Source organism: Monodon monoceros, unplaced genomic scaffold (assembly GCF_005190385.1).
Source record: "Monodon monoceros isolate NGI ecotype Baffin Bay Population unplaced genomic scaffold, NGI_Narwhal_1 Super_Scaffold_18, whole genome shotgun sequence".
Taxonomy (NCBI): domain Eukaryota; kingdom Metazoa; phylum Chordata; class Mammalia; order Artiodactyla; family Monodontidae; genus Monodon; species Monodon monoceros.
In genome coordinates, this window is record NW_021703774.1 from 81,672,675 (window position 1) to 81,685,559 (window position 12,885).

At 37.0% G+C, this 12,885-nt stretch overlaps 1 protein-coding gene across 6 annotated transcripts in view; it reads right to left on the bottom strand.

Moving 5' to 3' along the window:
• MAGI3 (membrane associated guanylate kinase, WW and PDZ domain containing 3) overlaps positions 1–12,885 on the bottom strand; it is a 295,639-nt gene that overhangs the window by 92,414 nt on the left and 190,340 nt on the right. For 5 of the 6 annotated variants that reach the window (XR_003794507.1, XM_029229509.1, XM_029229507.1 and 2 more), the window contains 2 exons: positions 7,457–7,634; positions 6,019–6,098 (listed from right to left, as the gene is read on the bottom strand). Coding sequence is in view for 5 of the 6 variants with exons in the window: in XM_029229509.1 (XP_029085342.1) it covers positions 6,019–6,098; positions 7,457–7,634 (258 nt within the window). In the remaining variant the exon portion in view is untranslated. The remainder of the gene's footprint in view (positions 1–6,018; positions 6,099–7,456; positions 7,635–12,885) is intronic. The other variant, XM_029229506.1, reaches the window with a different exon arrangement.

The window sequence follows — 12,885 nt, forward strand, 5'->3', positions numbered from 1 at the left end:
CCAATAGAGGTGCAGAGCTAAAGCTATGTTTACTCAGCAGATGGTGTTCTAACCTCATCTCTGTTTCCTGTGTCTTATTTCTCTATTGACTGCTCACTAGTGAATGAAGACAGAATTCTTTTTTTTTTTTTTAACTTTTTTTGGCCATGAGGCATGTGGGATACTAGTTCCCTGACCAGGGATTGAACCCTCGCCCTCTGCATTGGAAGCACGGAGTCCTAACCACTGGACCACCAGGGAAGTCCCAAGACAAAATTGTTATTTATTTCTTCCCTCAGAACCTTAAAGAGATTAAACATTATTTTCAAGAAGGATGACCAAAATAATCTGGTGCATAGAGTAGCTTCTTTCCTTCTTTTCCTTTCTTTCTTTTCCTCCTTCCTTCCTTACATCCAAACATTTAAGTCTCTACTGAAGGGATATATAGATAAGACAAAATCCTTGCTCCTATAGAGTGTAGGCACCTAGTAACAATGCAATGTAGTGGTAAGTGCTACAATAGAAATATCCATGTAGTACTGTTGCACACAGAGGAGAGAACACCTAATCCTGACCTGGAAGAGAATGACAGAGGAGGCTACAAAAAATTATACTTTACATCTGAGCTTAAAAGGATAAGTAGGTACGAGCTAGGTGGACACAGGGAAAAAGGCTGGTTCCTGGCAGAAGAAATGGGCCTGTGGCAAAGGCAAAGAGAAAAATGTGTCATACTTATGGCATGATAATACTTTGAGAGAGAAATATAGAATACAGTTCAATTACAAAAAATCTTCAGTACTTCCCCATGGAGTCTCGACTTTATTCTGCTGACAGTAGGGAGCCATTAACTATAATGGCCATTAACCTGAGCAAGGGAGAGGTATGAAGGCAGTTATATTTTAGAAAGATTAATGGACAATGTAGCTAAAGTTTTTTGATCGTGTAGTCTTATCAGTAAAAAATGTGACAATGTACTTCCAAGAGATTTATATATATATATTCATAAACATATACATACTACTCTACTAACATGTATTTACATAATAAAGCACACACAAAACAGAAGTTTAAAAAGGAGATGGGAGACTTCTCTGGCGGTCCAGTGATTAAGACTCCATGCTTCCAATGCAGTGGGCACGGGTTCTGTTCCTGGTTGGGGAACTAAGATCCCACATGCCGTGGGGCACAGCCAAAATAAATAAATAAAAAATAAAAAGGAGATGAAAACTAAGTAAACAATTATCCCTAGTTTACCTCAATGTGGTTTAAAAAAGTATGAGAAGTGTCAGCTCTGCATTTTCTCACTGTTAGCTTGGGCTTGCATATTTGTATTATCTTCAATCAGCAGTGTCTTTGTAGACATCCTTTTAAGCCACATTTTAATTTTGTGTAGATTAAAAACCATGTAACATAGTCTATAAATCCACTTAACTGTGCACAAGTAACTGCAAAACTTTACAGGGCTCTTGGCAAGAGCAAGGGTGCCACCCATGTTCTTCCCTCAAGACACTCTGGGGAGTGTACATGATAATCTGACATATAGAATGAGGTAGAATGCCATTACCAATCTGTATATAAAACAGTAGAGAAGCTTAATTTATTTTTTCCCAATAGAAACATGAAAAGTTCTGACATTTTCTTCCTGTACCCGAACGGATAGTTGGAACACTACCATTTTACAGACCACTGGCATAAAAGATACACTGGAGGAGAACTGTAGGAAAAAAAGACCAAGAAAAATCCAAGCGTGTGGTAGTCAGAGGAAGGGAGAGGAAGATACAAAAAAAAGAGCATGAATAGATAGAGGCATAGGTAGCTATGTGAAAAAGCAAATAGAGCAAAATGTTCATTATAATGCATGTATTCACTGAAAAACTCTTTCAGTTTTTCTATGTTGGAAAATTTTCATAATAATACATTGGCAAAATATAGAAAAAAGAAAGAGCAGCAGGGATTGGAAACTATACAGGGAATAGAGCAAACAGAGAGGAAGAAGCAAAAGTGACTCAAAGGATTTTGGCCCAGATGATTATGAGGGTGGTACCTATGACAGAAAGAGGAATGGGGTGACTATGGGGGAAAGATGCTAAATTCAGTTTTAAATATGTTTATCTGAAGTGCTAGTAGGGCAATCAAAAAGAAAGTCTCAAATGTAATGGGAAATACAGAAATAGCATTCAGAACAGAGGACAATACTATAGAGGTTTAGATAAGGAGCCCAGCTACAGTAAATTGATAGTTAAGGCTATGAAAATAAATACATTCTACAAGGGAAACAGGAAAAGGCAGAGAATTGAACTGAAACAATTAGTCAGGAGGGAAAGGAATGGAGCCTAGCAAAAGAGACATGCCTGAGAAGACTAATACCACATTCACAATCTTTAAAAAGTCCAATTCTATGGACTTATGTATATGTATAACTGATTCACTTTGTTATGAAGCAGAAACTAATACACCATTGTAAAGCAATTATACTCCAATAAAGATGTAAAAAAAAAGTCCAATTCTATAGTATTGCATATTCTAGTTTACCTTCACAATGGGTGACTTCACCATAAGAAACTTACTATGAAGAGCCTTATAGACAAGGGAAGTATAAAAAATTATTTTAAAAATTATTTCGAGGTATAATTTACATTCAACAAAATGCATAGATCTTAAGTGCTCATTCAATGATTAAAATATTGATTTAAGTGCTTGTTCAAGTATAAAAAATGAGTTTTGGCAATTGCATGTGCCTATATAACCGTCACCCCAAACAAGGTGGAGAATATATCCATCATTCCAGAGAATTATTTCAATTCACCGTTCTCCCCTCCATCCCCATCATTTTCTGACTTCTATCAGCATAGATGAGTTTTCCTGGTTTTAGGCTTTAAATAATGGATAATTAAGTATCCATTCTTTTGTGTCTGGCTTCTTTCATACAACATGTTTCTGAGGCTCATCCCTGTTGTTGAGTGTTATCAACAGCTTTTTCTTTTTATTGATGAGTAGTATTTCATTGCATGAATATACCACAACAGGAGAATGTTTATCCATTCTCCTGTTGATGAATATTTGGGATGTTTCCAGGTTGGAGCTATTATGAATAAGGCTGTCATGATCATTCAGGTAGTCTTCTGGGGAACATGTGTTTTCATTTCTCTTGACATAACACCTCATAGGTAACTGCCAACATTTCTCCAGAGTGTTCACATAATTTTATATCCCCACCAACAAGTAAAAGATCCAGTTGCTCTACAATCTCACCGATCATTGGTATTGTCAGTGTATTTGACTTTAGCCCTTTTAGGGGGTGTGAATGACATCTCACTGTAGAGACGATTAATGATAAGCACCTTTTTATGCTTTTTAAAAAACTGAGGTATAGAAGATGTACACACCTTTTCATGTTCTTAATTGGCTATTCTTTATCTTCTTTTGTGAAATGTCTGTTCAAGTTCTTTGGCCATTTTATTTTATTTTTATTTATTTTTGGCTGCATGGGGTCTTCATTGCTGTGCGTGAGCTTTCTCTAGTTGCGGTGAGCAGGGTCTACTCTTCGTTGTGGTGCGTGGACTTCTCATAGCAGTGGCTTCTCTTGTTGCAGAGCACGGGCTCTAGGTGCACGGGCTAAAGTAGTTGTGGCACGCGGGCTCAGTAGTTGTGGCTCACGGGCTCTAGAGCGCAGGCTCAGTAGTTGTGGTGCCTGGGCTTAGTTGCTCCGCGGCATGTGGGATAGTCCTGGACCAGAGCTCAAACCCGTGTCCCCTGCATTGGCAGGCGGATCCTTAACCCCTGCGCCACCAGGGAAGTCCTCTTTGGCCACTTTAAAAAGCAACTTTATTGAGATATAATTTACATATCCCATAAAATTGTTCTGCTTGAAAAAATGTACAATTCATTGATTTTTAATAATTTACTGAGTTGTGCAACCATCACCGCAATCCAGTTTTGGGAAATTTCCATCACCCCAATAAGATCCCTTGTGCTGTTTACAATTAATCTCTATTCCCTTCCTTAGCACTGGGCAACCACTAATCTACTTTGGCTCTATAGATTTGCCTATTCTGGACATTTCATATGAATGAAATCATGCAATACTTGGTCTTCTGTGTCAAGTTTCTTTCACTTGGCATAACATTTTTTGAGGTTCATTCGTATTGTAGTATGCATAGTATTTCATTTCTTTGTATTGCTGAACAATATTCCATTGTATGATTACACCACATTTTATTTATCCATTCATTGTTTGATGGACATCTGAGTTGTTTCCACTTTTTAGCTATTATGAATAGCACTACTATGAATATTTACATTCAAGTGTTTGTGTGGACATGTTTTCATTCCTCTTGGGTAGATATCTAGGAGTGGAAGTGCTAGGTGATATGGTAAGTTTATATTTAACCTTTTAAGAAACTGCCAAACTGCTTTTCAAAGCAGTTGCACTGTTTTACATTCTGCCCAGCAATACACACGGGTTACTGTTTTTCTCCATCTTTGCTAATTTCAAAATCATGAAGATATTCTCCTAAATTTTCTTCCAAAAGCTTTAGGGTTCTAGCTTTGAGCCATCTCAAATTATTTTTTGTACATGGAGTAAGGATATAGTTGAAGTTCATTTCTCTTTATGGATATCCAATTGTTCCAGCACCATTTGTTAGAGATTTTCCTCCCCTCACTGAACTGACTTGGCACCTTGTCTGCAAATTAAGTGATCACATATGTGTGCATCTATTTCTGGATTCTCTTATGCCGTTCCACTGATCCATGTTCTAGCCTATGGATGGAAGACACTCCTGATTACTGTAGCTTTATAGTACGTCTTCAAATCTGGCAGCCTAAGTCCTTTATCTTTGTCCTTTTTAAAGTCTGTTCGGCCAACTAGAGTCTTTGTACAGCATTTCCATGTATATTTTAGAATCAGTTTGTCAGTTTCTTAAAAACAGACTTTTAGAATTTTGATTGGGATTGTATTGAATCTAGATATCAATTTAGGAAGAATGAACATCATTAACAATATGTGTTATCCTATCTACATAGTATATCAATGAGCAGAGTATATCTCTTCAATTATTTTAGATCTTGATTAATTTATTTCAGTGATGTTTTGTAGTTTTTAGTGTAGAGGACTTGCACATCTTTCAGTAGATTTGCTCCAAGGTATCTTTTTTTAAATATCATTACAAATAAATTTTAAATATTTCATTTTCCAATTGTTTAGTCCTAGAAAAATTCTATCATGCTGAACAAAATATGTATCAATTCTGCTTAAATTTTTTTCATAGACTGGAATCAATCTATAGGAGGACTATCTGACTTTCATTCTAATCCATTCATTTTCTTTTTAAACCAAAGTAAATAATTTCTGATGAGTCATACAAAATCAATGCAAATTTTATTCATCTACACGCTATATTCAAGAAGGCACAGCAAACATTTTGGTTGGGGTAAATTCTATACTTATTTGTAAGACTATACCATTAAATAGAACCTATAACATACAAGACAGACAAGCATTATTATCTAATGATTCTCAGAGAGATAAGTTTTCTACCAAGCAGTAAAAATTGTGTGTGGGTGAGAGGTATATTAAAGACTTTCACTGAGTTTCTATTGCTGCTGTAAATGGCAAAGGATTATAAATACTGGCATATCTATCCTAGTGATACTAAATTAAATATATTTTTGAGATTAGCAGGCATGATGAGGCTACCCTGTGGTTGAGAATGCACCTAACTTATTAAACTATTTATTCAGAATTTTAAAAGTTTGTTTTAAAACAAAGTTAAAAAAGTGGCAAATTCATTTCTATTAAGTTTTTTTTTAAAAAAGGATTTAATTGTATACTTCTCAAAAAAAGAGAGATAAAGACTCTCACAAATTAGATGCAATGACATAATGACCAGAGTCAGCTGATTATGATATCCACCCACTCCTTATGTGCTTATGCACATTATGGTTTGTTCAGGATTTTGGAAGACTTATTATCTAAGCAAGAAGAGCAAGAAGGGATAAAGAGAATAAGTATGGTATAAAAGGTTTCTGAATCTCTACCTCCATCTTCACAGTCTTCAGGGGCTTTGGCTTTCTTACAAAGACGAGGATCCAACCAGGTGGTTGTCTTGGTATTGTGGCTGTTGAACAAAGATTTCAATTAGAAACAGTAAAATAAAGAGGGAGAAAAGTATTTCAAAAGCAAAGATGAAAAGTGAATAAAAGGTATATGATGTTTGAACATTTATTTCCTACAGGCTTCATTTGTAAACCTCTGATTCAATAGTCCTGTTGTTCTCAGTCTATTACTTCAAAACTGCCACAGAGGAAAGGTAATGCTACAGGCACTAATTTGAGAATGAAGACTCTAAAGAAGGGATAAAATGTTAAGTGCATAATAACAGATGCTTATCTAAGCAGTCAAAAATGTTTCAGCGGGTGGGCACATGGCCCCATACTGTGCATTATCTTAGCCAAAAAAGCTGCCCTGAAAACCCTGTTTACTTGCTGGCTGAATTCCTTCCTCTCTCCCTCCAAAAACACTATATTTCTTAGGTGCCTGTGATGTGTGGGCATTGTGCTGAGGACCGAGAATATAGAGATGAACAAACAATCAGATAGAGTCTCTGCCCTCACTGGGACTCTTTAAAAATAAAAGAGTTAAATAAAATAAAAAGTTTTAAAGTGTCTGTTTCTGGGAGTTCTCTGGTGGTCCAGTGGTTAAGACTCCGCATTCCCAATGCAGTGGGCCCGGGTTCGATCCCTAGTCAGGGAACTAGATCCTGCATGCTGCAACTAAGAGCCCACGTGCTGCAACTAAGACCCGGAGCAGGTCAGACCCAGGTCACCATGCAGTAAATACTAATGCTAAAACAAAGCCATCACACTGCTGAGTAGACAGTGTTGTAGTTTAAGTATCTGAAATATGAGGATCTTAAAGAAAGAAATATCCTGGAAGAAAATATATATGAAGGCAATAAAACATAAAGTTATTATCAAAGCAGTGGGAGAATAACAATGTGATCAAAGGATCTTTTCTTGTGTTTCCAATTTGAGATTAATTCACTAACCTCTACGTTGATCTCTAGGTCTGAAAATATTTAGTGTAGTTAATAAATATGGCCCCCTTCCAAATGATGGTAATTTGTGAAATGCTCATTAAGTTGGACACTCTACTCGAAAGGTTAAAAAAAAAAAAAAGGCAAAGCAAAATATCCTTTATTCCTTGCATTTTTCATTATTAGTGATAAATCTGTTTTTAATCCTCCTGTTTTTTATAAAACCAGACGTCAAATACAATATTCCTTTATCCAAATCAAATAAAAATGAAATATCATCCAGGGAAACAATCAGATTAAGAATCAATTGTAACTTGTATGAAAAATATTTTTAAAGAAAGAAAAGAGAAATGCAAGGCTTGTGAAATGAGGTTAAGAAAATTTAAAGGCAAGTCTCACAGTGGCAAGGCACATTAGAAAAGATACAGACATGTGCTTACTCAATGAAGTAGATCATCCCCGTATCAGTGTAGGCCATTTCCCAGTTTTTGGGGAGCGGTTCCAGATTCTCGTCTCTCATCATATAATTTCTAAAGTCCATGGAACTATTTGTTTGGTTGTAACTTGGGACAGTCTTTATCCAATCAGACGACTCAGAATGCCTCTCTCTGTTTTCTGCTATTCCAACAGAACAGCATGAAAAGTAGGTAAAGTTACATTCTCTTCAAACAGCCTTAATTCTAACAAAATGCCAAATATATATTGCAAATTTCCTTGTCTACTATGTCCACATTCTGCTATAACTTTTGAAAAAACAAATAAACACACTGATTTTCTTTTCATTTGCTAAGTGACATTAACCCTGTACAGCACCTCTGATGCTAGTCAGGGAAAGAAGCAAAAAAACAACAATAGAATCAATTCCGTATATACTAAATACAGATCAATCAATATTATACTAAAACAACGGCCACAGCAGCACCTATACAGTCCTTTTATGTGCCAGGCTCTATGTTCAGCACTTTACATATATTAACTCATAATTCATTCTCACAGCAACCTGTCAGTATACATTATTACTATTGCCATTTTATAGAAGAGGAAACTAAGGCCCAGCAAGGTTAATAAGTTATTTTAGTCAAGGTTACACAGCTAATAAACAGCAAAGCTAGGATTTGAATTTAAAGGGTCCATGTTCTTAACTGCTTTATCAAGCTGCCTTGTGCACATTTAACACAGGCCTTTAAAATAATACAAATTTTTAAAAATTAAACTCAATAGACTTACTGTTGTTAAATATAATTCTCTGTTGGTAATATTAAAATCCTTTTAGAGTTCCAAAGTCCACAATGTAGGTAAGAATAGTAAAATTTGGTAACTCTCTAGGGAGTTCACAATTCATGCACTTAAAAGTTGTTTCTAGAACTTAAAAGATAATATAACTGTATGTAATAACTCCAAACTTTGGGCAATGCTTCAGTATCAGAGACTCTTAGAAGAGGCCTTAGATATCATTATATGTCATTCTTTATAGTACTTCCACTCCAACCATCCTTTATCCAACCAAGTTCTATAATCCACTAATCCTACTACTTACTGCCTTTCACTGTTCCTCACCCCCATCCATCCCCTAGCTATGTCCTCACTGCCCTACTTACCCAACTTAAATTCCATGATCAACCACTATGATCACTCCTTTGTAAATACTCCCGATTCCTTTTTCCCTACTTTACTTCACCGCACTTGACTGGCTGAACTATAATTCTGCTTAAATCTTACTCTCCACATACTCCTTGCCAGTATATGTAGCTGAACGCAGGCGATAGTAACTACTTCACTTTAAACTCATGATCAGTAGCCTCAAGAGGGCATTTAATGATGTATGACAATCATAGGGCATTTCTTTAGTCCATTCGCTCTGACTCTCCTAGATAACTATTTCATACCTTCCTTCTCCTTAAATCTTCTCCTACTTCTGCCTTATCCCTAATCTCATTTGATGACCTTGTTTCCTATATCACTGAGAAAACAGAAGCAAACAGAACTTCCACAAATTCCCACCATTATATCTACATAGCAACTGTGCCCATTTTACTCTACCTTCTGTTACAGTGGAAGAACTGTGTTTCTAAGCAGATATCTCCATCCCCTCTTGCCTATAGCAATTCCCTCTCTCTCTCTCTCACCACCAATCTTTCTTACCTAGTAGGTCACATCCATCTTTTTTTTTTTTTTTTAACAAAATGCAACCAAAAACCCAAAGAACAAACAGAAGATCCTAAATAAACCCTCAAGTTTAGTCTTAGGGTTTTACATATACCAACGACACAGGAGACCATAAATGACATAACTAATAGCAAGGGTAGCAGTATATGGGGCACAGGGTCCCAAGATAACCCTGCCTAAACCCCCTGTGTATATCCTAACAGGTACTGTGGCCACACGTTGTTACAATAAAATATCATCTTCCTCTCACCCATTGGTTCATAGCTGTAACCAGATTCCTTATCCAAAATGTGCCTCAGAGGACTTTCTTTGGGGATAGTTGAAACTTTTGCCATTTTTAAAGATAGAAATTCAAGACAAACAAACAAGTTATTTCTCCATTCTTTAAAAGGAAATTAAGCAATTCTTTTTCCCCTCTAGCAACCCCGTCCCATTTCTCTCCTTTTTACACCAAACCTCCTTGAAAGAGTTTATACTTGCTACCTCCACTTCCACTCTTCCATTTGCCATTGGAACTCGTTCCAACAAGGCTTTTGATCTCTCATCAATAAAACTGTTCTTAGCAAGATCACCAGTCATTTCCACATAGCTACATCCAATGATCAATTCTCAGTGCCCATCTTACTTGAGCTATCAGTAGCATCTGACATGATGGACCTCTCTTTCTTGAAACAGTCTCTTCCCCTGGCATTCAGGACACTACACTCTCCTGGTGCTCCTTCTACCTCTTTTCTGTCTCCATGATCTCCATATATTAGAGTGCCTTCCCAAGGTTCAGTGCTTGGATCTTTTCTCTTTCTACACTCACTCTCTTGGTGATCTCACTGTGTCACTGTTATATAAGCTATATGCTGATGGTGTCCAAATATGGATTTTCAGACCAGAACACAGACTTTTAAATCCAACTTCAAGCACACTTCCATTTGGATGTCTAATGAACATCTCAAACTTAAATATCCCAACCATAGCTCCCATGCCCAACCCAAACTGACTCCTTTTACCTGTCTCATCTCAATACATGCAACTCCATTCTTGCAGATACTCAAGTTAAAACCCTTGGAGTGACCTCTGGCTCTGCTCTCTCACACCTTATATCCAGTCTGTTGGCAAATGTTATTGGCTCAGGCCACTTCTTACCTCTCATGCCTTCACTGGGTCTAAGCCACCATTTTTCACTTAAATTACTGCAATAACCTCCTAACTGGTACCCCTGTTTATGTCCATGCCCTCCTACTACTGCCTCTTCTCAATACAGTAGCCAGAATGAGCCTGTTAAGTTAAAAGCTGTTTTATCATGGTACTCTTCTACTTAAATCTCATCTCAGAATAAAAAGCAAAATTCTTCCAATGACCTATAAGATCCTATTATAATACACATTTCCACCACACCACCCCCATCATTATCTGACTGACTTCATTGTTACTATTCTAGTCTATTCCCTTCCAGCACTCTGCCCCAACCACATATAATGGATTGTCCACATTGTATCCAACCACACTGGTTTCCTTGTTGTTGTCTGAATAATCTAGGGATGCTCCCACCTCAGGGCATTTGTACTTCTAATTCCCTCTGGCTGGAATGTTCTTCCCCAGGATATTTTGAGCACTACCTCACTTCTTGCAATGTCCCCTTCTTGGTAAGGTCTTCTCTAACACTCTATCTAAAATTGCAAACCTTGGCCACCGCTACTTTTTATCCTTCCCCTACTCTGCTTTTTCTCCTTAGCACCATCTAACATACTATATGTTATTCATTTATGTTGGATAATTCTGTCTCTCCCACCAGAAGGTAAGGTTCATGAAGACAGGGAATTTTGTCTGTTTTGTTCACTGCTTTATTTCCAGCTTTTACAACAATGCCTAGCACTTAGTAGCCCAGCAGGTGCTCAATAAATATTTGCTAAATGAATAATATGAATGAAACACATGATTTATTCTCTATGCAGAAAAAGTGATAGAAATTAAAAGGCACCCAATGTATAAGTCAATCTGGAATGGAGTTACATTCTTGGGATATATATACTGGAGGAAAGTAGAAGCAACTATATGAGCAATAATACTTTTCTGAATATAGTTTCAAGAGACTGCATAAAGGAGTTTGCTTAATAGCCAATGATTTGAAAATTTTTTTTATATAACACCAACTCTTGGAAAAACTTTTAGCATTATTATACAACATGTGTCATCCTATTGCAGCATATTAGCATTCTTACGTTAATTCTCATCAAGATATAAAATAATATACATATTGGTATATACAAATAAACCTCCACCTGTCCTCTCCTACTTCCATCCCCAGCAATTTACTGATCTTTCAAGGCAGGGATTCTAGTCCCCCAAAGCAATACACAAAGCAACTTTGAATAAGTTAACAAGCATGGTTAGTACTTACTCAGAAAAGACCAAGGGCTTTTAGCCATGTCTTCTATTGCTTTTTCCTTAAAATATTCTGAATATATTCTGTTACAAAGAAATATATGCTCCAGTGGAAGAGTCCTATGGTCCCTACACACAAGAAGGAGTGTACAAACTGCCTCCCACATACTCTTGGATACACTCCCTTTAAATATTAACAGTGAAGAGTCTGGAACACCTGGTTTAACAGCTGTCTTACATGACAAACATAAACTATGGAGCTTACAGATGGGTTTACCTCTAAGGGAACTGCAGTGCTCACTGAAAGGCTCTGCATTAGGAAGTTTAAAAAAAGGGCATTTTCTTTTCCTTCAAATTAAGAACATATAAATTCCCATTTGAGGACAGAGTCATGGTTTCTAATCCCAGTCTTAAGCATTTAAAAATGTTAACATAATTTTGTGGGAGAGTAAAGCTGACATCAAAAGTCTCTAGGATATGATGACTTCCCTTAACAACTCTAAAGAATTAGATGTGAATTCACCTAAACCTTTTTAGACCCGTTTTCACCAAAATATATTGGTATAATTCATTGAGCGTATCTGCAACACAACCGTGTGAAATGTTAGGACCATAAAACAGGACTCACACTCTGGAGGGGGACACAAGCAATGAATGTATTAAAACAACAGATAATAGCAAATTTTAATAACTGATAAAGGAAAACAACAGGATACTTTGGGAAAATGATATGGTAATGGATTCTGCAAATTTGAAGATATAATCAAATTTTTTCATTTATTAGTACAACGAAAATATTCTTTTAGCTTCTACTATGTGCTAAACATGGTTTATGGCTCAAGAAATACCACAATGAACAAAACAAGCAAAAATTCCAACCCTTATGAAGCTTATATTCTAGTGTTTTGAATGGAATTATTATCATAAATAGCACTGAAATCAGTTCTGCTGTGATTCTGTGGTTTCCTATTTATACTCTTAATTAGCAGTATAAGAATCTCCTAAGCCAGGGGTCTCAACCTCCAACCCCCGGGGCTCAGACTGGTACCAGTCCATGGCCTGTTAGGAACTGGGCCGCACAGCAGGAGGTGAGGGGCAGGTGAGTAATCGAAGCTTCATCTGTATTTACAGCCGCTCCCCATCGCTCGCATTACCGCCTGAACTCCGCCTCCTGTCAGATCAGCAGCGGCATTAGATTCTCTTAGGAGAGCAAACCCTACTGTGAACTGCACATGCGGGGGATCTAGGTTGCGTGTTCCTTATGAGAATCCAATGCCTGATGACCTGAGGTGGAGCTGAGGTGGTGATGCTAGCACTGGGGAGCAGC